Source organism: Morone saxatilis, unplaced genomic scaffold (genome assembly GCF_004916995.1).
Source record: "Morone saxatilis isolate NCDOM2014 unplaced genomic scaffold, NCSU_SB_2.0 Contig2, whole genome shotgun sequence".
NCBI classification, from domain to species: domain Eukaryota; kingdom Metazoa; phylum Chordata; class Actinopteri; family Moronidae; genus Morone; species Morone saxatilis.
In genome coordinates this window covers 20,121,209-20,128,849 of record NW_023339762.1, presented here as the reverse complement: position 1 = coordinate 20,128,849, position 7,641 = coordinate 20,121,209, and the positions used below count along the sequence as shown (strand labels likewise).

General features: G+C 42.0%; 1 protein-coding gene across 2 annotated transcripts in view; it reads left to right on the top strand.

The window, feature by feature from the left end:
- Nucleotides 1-7,215, top strand: part of banp (BTG3 associated nuclear protein) — a 34,507-nt gene extending 27,292 nt beyond the window's left edge. For both annotated transcript variants that reach the window (XM_035665250.1, XM_035665251.1), the window contains exons 12-13: nt 1,819-1,959; nt 5,544-7,215. In XM_035665250.1, the coding sequence (XP_035521143.1) occupies nt 1,819-1,959; nt 5,544-5,660 (258 nt within the window). In that variant the 3' untranslated portion in view covers nt 5,661-7,215. The remainder of the gene's footprint in view (nt 1-1,818; nt 1,960-5,543) is intronic.
- Nucleotides 7,216-7,641: the final 426 nt, after the last annotated feature.

Sequence of the window (7,641 nt, the reverse complement as noted above, 5' to 3'; positions counted from 1 at the left end):
CAATCGGATTTCCCAACATGTCGAACTGTTCCTTTAACTGTATGATTACCGTTAGTACTAGCCCTCCGGGTTAATGTCCTAATTGATCAGGAATGTTTTATGGGTCAACAAACACTATGATTCATTTGACCCAACTCTAACAGTCTCCTGCTATATTAAGAGTCTAGCTTGCTCAGCCTGGATCCATGTCTACGCTTGAAACGTCCTGGTTGTCTGATCGGGTGAGTCAGGCAGGCTTCTTACACTAATAGCTTCCATCGGGCCGGCTGGGCCTGGCGCATTATGGCGATGAGGCGGCAGATTTTGTGGTGAAACTGGCAAAGTCTCTTAGATGATGAGGCAAGCCGGTGGGTAATGTGGGNNGGGGGGGGGGGGGGGTTAACTGAACCTTTGGGGCCTGTCACTAACTCAGAACATCAAAGCAAAGGTTGGACTGGGGGTTAGGAGGCAGTGTGGGACTCTGGGATTGGAAGGGTTAGGGGGCAACAAACATCATCTGTAATTGAGGTTTGTGAGGTTTGGGTTTTTCTGCAGGCTTGCATATTCTCCCTTAAATTTTCAATGTCTGTTGAGCATGTCCCAGCCAGTCCCAGGACCAAGTGCAGCTGGAAGAAGGCTGAGCTGGAGACGGAGACCTCACATAACATCACAGAGAAAGCACACAAAGACAACATACATGAGAAACCTGCCAGACAGAAGACATAGAAAGAGGCCTGTGTTTAGTCCAAGGCTGTGAAATGGGGAAAAATATAAACGAGACCATGCTGTCAGTTCATGTAGGAATGCATTATGTCTTTTAAAAAAAACTGCAACCCCCCGCAAAGAAACGTACTGTTGGAAAGCTCTGGGCTAGACTGGAGGGTAGTAATGTGGTCTCGACCTCTGATTAAAACGAGCATGCACGAGCACAAAGCTGAGTGAATGTTTCCCTCCATTCGTCTTTGTCTGTGTCTGCGTTGACAGGATGATTGTATGTTAATTTGTGTGTCTGTTGTCACATGGGAGTTATGATATCCAAATCAACAGCAGTGTTCTGCTAATCTTAGAGCATGTGTATGTATGTGCAAACTTGTACAATAACACACACACACACACACTATCCTTCTGTGTGGTTACAGTCTATAGGAATAGCCTCAACAAACTATAGGAATACCCAACAACACTCCAGCTGCACTGTGCTGCTCTGTAATTAGTGCGTCGAAACCGCAAAGCTCTAATGTCGCCTGGCTGACATTCAACGCTTTGGGAGATTAGGATCCCGCGATGTCTCGCTCTCCTTTCTCTGCCAATTCCTTTTTCTTTCTTTGTCTAAATGTGACTAAATGTCACTGAGATGAAATGCAGCAAAATAAAAATGAATCCTAACTAGCTTATCATGTTCTTGTAAAATCTTGTAAAAATATAATTGAATTGAATGGAGCATAAAGTTCCTCTCCAACTTGATGTATAATCAGGGGGCGGGATGAGAAGCAGTGAGAACAGCAGAACTGAAATGTTTATTTCCACCACTCAGATACCACCGCATGACTCTTGCCTTGCAGTAAAGTTACTTGGTGTGTTTGTGTGACACCGTGCTTGTACACACTGATGGCTGTAATCAATAAAAGAACATAAACACATCGGATAGGACATAAATGAGGCTTTCTGTTATTTGTTTTTATTTGGTTTTTGTTTCCAGTGGTGTGTACTGTAGATTGTTGCTTTTTAAACTCAGATGGATGAATCTATCGCACTTCTATGTGATTGATTGACTGTGTTAAGATTAAGCATGGACTGAAAACGTCAGTTGTGGTTGACTATTCTTCTGTCCTGTCCCAGGTGCTGCGTGGGGCTCAGCTCATAGCGGTGGCGTCAGCTGATGGCGGGGCCACAGCGGTGGAGGGCTCCCCCCTCCCCCCTGACATCCAAGTGCAGTATGTCCAACTAGCACCCGTCTCAGATCACACAGCTGCCGTACAGGTAAAACAACACACACACACACACACACACAAAAACACAAACTCTTCCAGGCTCTTGTACACGTGTACACAAACACAGATTGTTTGTAACTGGGTAGCATTCCAAGTGCTGGAGTCTGAGGTGAAACAGACCCTAGTACTAATCTAAATCAGTCCCACTACACATGTGTTTGCGTTTTAACCAATCCATAATAAATAACTGCTTTTCCCCACCTCCTTTCCTCAATCTGATGTACGTATCAGTAATCAGGCCTTCAGTGAAGCCATTAATCTGTGCTGTATACTCAGAAGTAGGCCAGAAGATTGCCTATTTTAGTTTTCTGACTTGTAGAAGTAATGGTGATTGAACTCAGTGCTTTAATTTCTAACCAGGACAGTCTCCTTTTTAGCCAAAACAATTAGCCAAAAAAGGTGCTAAGGACCGGCTAATCTTTGTCTTGGGTCAATTTTACTAAAATATGTGAGTACGGTTATGATTTAAAAATTCATGCTTTGTTCAAAGAATAACAAAATCATTTATGTCTAATGTCTACCTAAAGATTTAAACAGAACTCATATTTTCTGTCCTTTATCATATATTCAGTCAATTTTAGAAATCCATAGATGTCTTCTTCCTTTGTGTATTTTTTTTTCTTTTCTTTTTTCCCCCCCCTTCCTTTTAGAAATTAGGAGCTGACTTGCAGCCAAAGAGTCTGTTTATTGGTGCTGAAATCTGTCTTATTTCGTGCTGTAATGATTCGATCAACTTCATAATGATGCAGAATATATCCTGTAATATTTCATTCATAATTACTGTAATGTTGAAATAGAAATAATAAACGTAATTTCTGCAGTTAAGCTAAATTACTTACAGGTACAATGGGTCTGCTTTCCCCCATGTTGTCATCATTTTACTTAAATAAAGTGCACCTAGCTTTCAGTCATTATGACGGGTGTTTGAACAAACAGTAATTTGACATAATAAAGTTGAGTGGATTGAGTGTTATAAGGTGAAGAGTAGTGATTAGTAGATACCACTGAAATCCCTTGATGATTGAGACCGTTGAGCAACATCCACATGTGGAATCAGGATGTTACACAGGCCCACAGCACTGTGGCCTTTGAAGTGGTCAGTTTAACCCTGCAAGAAATATAAAAGAACAGCACTTTTCAATTGTTCTCTCTGCTTTTTGTTTTCCCCAAATATGTTAAATATCACGTTTTCTCCCTACTGCTTCTTCCCCTCAAGTGCCATGCTAAAATTGTCTGGGCACCGTCTAGTCCTGATGTGAGTCAAGTCTTTGTTGTGTTGTTATAGTATAAACAGAGAACTTCAAATGATTTATGGCTGTGTAAAATACCAGTCCTCTCCTGATATGGATCACCCTGCAGACTTTGTAGTGGGCTTGATCATATTTGCCTCCCTCAAACACACGCAGAGAGCAAATGTGATGACCAGCCACGTATCAGGTTTTTTTTTAATTTCCTAGTTGAAATTTTGTTCTCTGAGTAAGACCCAGTCCTGTTGTCCTTTTGTTGTCTGTAGTTGTCTAGTTGGTAATTGGTTCCTTGACACTGTGAGCATAGAAGTGATTAAAGCATCCGATATTTAAAATATTTTTGGGTGTGGATCATACATGGTTGCCACTGCATGCACTTTATTCCAAGGTCTGTGGTCCATGTTGTATGGCACAGCAAGCAGCAATCAAACTGTTTGTTTACTGAACTGATTTGTTTGAATAGATTTTTTAGCATATTTTTTCCTAATGTTTGATCTTGACAGAAATTTTACCAAGTTGGCAGAGGTCTGATTAGTCATCAGTTTTCTGTTGAGTGGAGTTTGGGTTTAGTTAGGGCGCATGGAGAGAGTGAAACCACTTGTTAACAATGGAGCTTTTATTGATCAAACAATATTTAAAAAGCAAGCAGATTTTTATTAGAATTCAGTCCCAAAATAATGCGAGAGCGGGGGCGGCTGTAATCACAAGTTGGCGGCTCCTCCCTCTGCATGTCGAAGTGTCCTTGGACAAAACACTGAACCTCAAATTGCTCCCCATGCTATACCATCAGTGTGTGTGAATAGGATTAGTTACATCTTGCATGGGAGCCTCTGCAGTGTGTGAATGTGTGTGAATGTGGCATGTAGTGTAAAGCCCATTTAGTTGTTAATGCGCCAAGAAAATTGGTATGTTCAAGTAGATTTTTCTTTACAGAATACCAACCTGCCTAGAACTACCTAACCAATAATCAATCACAGGACAAAATATGTAATGCATGCAATTAAAACACGGGTCTGCAAAGAAAGTAAAAGACACAGGCATTGACCAACTGCAACCGCAAATAAAAACTCTGTTGTAAAGACACATAGATACTTGGCTTGGCCTGTCAGGGTGATACAGGGTGGATTATTATCACAGTTGGGTTTTGATGTCCGAGAGTGTAAACATTGCTGACTTTCAGTTCAAAGTTGAGAGGAAGGTTAGCGCTGTTCTTTTACCCCCTTTCTGAAAAGCGTTGAATCGAGAGAATTGCTCTCATCTGTTTCCAGACATATGGTAGCATTTATACAAGTTCTTGAAAAGTTTCTTAGGCTTTTGTATTTATTTATCTCTGCATTTTCCCTCTTTCTTTATTTAATAGTTTCCATTACACAAACTGGATGAAGTAGGGGACAACACACAGTTATACTTTTGCACTCCAATGGGGCATTTCTGCAAATTGGTGATAATCTGTAGCTTAATCTTGACCCAACATGTGTTATCTCCAGCTCAGGTCTAAAGCTGGCACTACAGAGCAACAAGAGCCCAGTTTAAGCACACTTACTATAAAACAAAACAGCTTCTGATACTTATAATTCAAAACAATGGATCCATTTTCCATATCCAACAGTTCAACATGTCCAGTGTTTCAAATGCTCAGTGAAAAACATGGATCCATATGAGCTTTACTTGGCCTCTTTACTGGTAGTTACAGTGTGTCAGCGGCATGTGTTATTACATTGTGCTGCTGTGGTGCAGCTGTGCTCCAGTCAGTACTGTTGTCTAGTGACAGCATGCTGGGCTGGAGGGAGGATTAAATGCTGCAGGTGTGTTTGAGGAAACCTTTGGCGTGCATTCGAGGAAGGAGTGAGTCACTCTTCATGGTCATCATCCAGGACTGAGTCATGAACCTCTCATCTTTTCAAGGGGGTTTTACCCGCACAATACCGCGCTCTGTCTGACAGCGACCATAGAGACAGTCAGGGAGCATTAAAATACAAATAGCTCATCTCTTGTCAAGTCTCTCTCCACCTGTCACTCTGCTTCTTTTCTTCCTATCTCAGTCCTCTTTCTTCTCTCAGATATATCTCTTCTCTAATCTCCCTCGTCATTCCTCTGCTCCTTCTATCTTTGGTCCTTTCACTGTGGTTGTCTCCCACAGTGACACGGGAGTAGGGGCTGCAATATGGCTTGGTCTGCATCTGTTTGTTCCCAGGAGACACACTTTTTAAAGAACACACGGATTAGCTCAAGCAGTATGCCACATAATAGTGAATGTTTCACATGTAAGATCTTGCCGTCTCCCCATTCATCACCTCTTCCCTCTCCTCTCTTTCGTGTGCACCAGGCTGCTGAGCTTGCCCCGGCCCTGCAGACGGACATGGAGGTGAAAGAGGCCATCCAGGGCGCCATGCAGGGAGAAAACGGCGAGGTCGTCCAGATTGTCACCTCTGTTGCCACCTGAGAGCCCCGTCTGGTTCAACACAGCCCAGAACTCTGCTCTATCTACAGCATGACCTGATGAGTCTCAATGGAACAACATTTGAGGTCAACAAATGCCTGACGAGCAATCAAGTCGGAAAGCCTTTTTAACAAATACTGAAGGTCACTGAAACACAGGGAAGAAGCATTTTATCGTTTTTTTTGTGTGTGCTGTTTTCCCCTGAAAACTACTCGATTCATTGCCAACCAGATGTCTCAATGTGGAAATGTAACAGAGAACTTGAAAAGACTATGATACTCCAAAATCAACTGTGGTCTTTCTGGTGTTTTCATCACCAGAAGGACCTGGCCCAACGCAGAATACACAGTGGGATTATTGTCTATCCAGGGAGGATGCTGCTTATGCAGACCATCACCCTGCCACTTCATCAGCACACACGCTTGTTTACATCAACTTTGGAAAATAGTGGAGTTATTTGGAGTTAAGCTGCTTGGCTAACCCTGAAAACCCCCATGAGGGTTTGTAAAACCACTGAATCCCACCTCAAAATACCAGTACGGCGCTCGTTTTCTCGTCATTACTTGTCATGGTGGACAGCAGCGGAAAGTAGATTTAGCTGAGGACAGCTACTCTTGGTTGTGATTAATTTGGTTTCCTGTCACTCTCCATGATACAGTCCATACCATGTCTCCCGGCTGTGAGCCCTGCCTTCCTTTATTTCACTCAGCTTGTTTTCATATTGCTTTAGCCGCACAGCTTTGTTTATTTGTTTGATTTATCTAATTGTAACATGCCGGCATTTTTTGGGGAGCTTTAATTTTGGAGGTAGAAGACCATGAAATAGAAGAGATGGTGCCAGTGGTAGACAGTACAAGTGGCTTGTAGAATACCAAGTTGTTTTTTTCTCCCAGTTTTTTCTCTGTGAAAGATACATTCATGTGAATAAAACATGTTTGTGGTTGCCATAAAAGTGTGTTTTTATTATGTTTTTTTTTTTCTGTATTTTCTCTTTATGTCCATCAACCATGGTCATCAAAATGGCTTCAAAGATTTCCGAGCGTGACGTTGCTTTCATCCACTACAAATAGACAATTGAAGAGAGCATGAAATGATAGTTTGGTTTTGAGGTCTTGTTTCATGTTGAGCTAATTTATTTACTATTTTTGAAGTAAATATGTATCATGTCAACTTCACTAACCATAGGATTATGCTACTGTATTGTCAGCAATCCTGACAAAATAAGCTTTTACTTGGTCTCAACAAGGTTTTTGTCAAAAGACTGTAACTAATATGTTGGGCTCATTGTAACAGTTTATGAACTGTAATTACATTTCTTTAAAATCCCCTTTGTGCTCACTGCATGGTTATGTTTTTCACAGACAGAGAATGTGTTGTTTTGTGTTAGAGTGATGCTCCGCTAATGATGAATATCTCTGCAGTCAGCAATAAAAGCGATAAGCGATACACTCTGAGGCTGTGTGTTGGTTTGGGGAAGTTTCCCATGCTCAGTGTGATGTAATAGTGTATTTTGGAGTGTAGGAAAGAACCAGGCGACAAAATGAACTTGATAAAACAACATCCATGGTCTTGGCTGCTTCCTCTTGTTTCCTTTCGGTCTGTTGTTGCTGTCTCTGACCCCTTTACACTGCTCCTTCATCTTGTCCGTTCCCCTCACCGCCTCTCCTACGTAGTCCTCTTCTCCCACTCAACTTGTGTTTTCTCTCCTTTGGAAACAGCATTAAAGTCAATTTACTCCTCCGTAAAATGATACACTAAGCTGAACTAAGCTAGTGGGATATACTGGTGGGCCCATTCCTTCTGAAATAATCATAGCTGAGTTCAAATGTTGGCTTAGACAACTGTCCCCCCCCCTCAGTGAACCCTCCATTAACCTTGGGCTTGTAAGGAAACAGAACCTGCTCCAAACAGCCTTCTTTTCTTCACTTTTAAAACTCTGGGCTCCATCCAGGAGCTGGAGTGGTTACCATAGTGATGGGCCCTC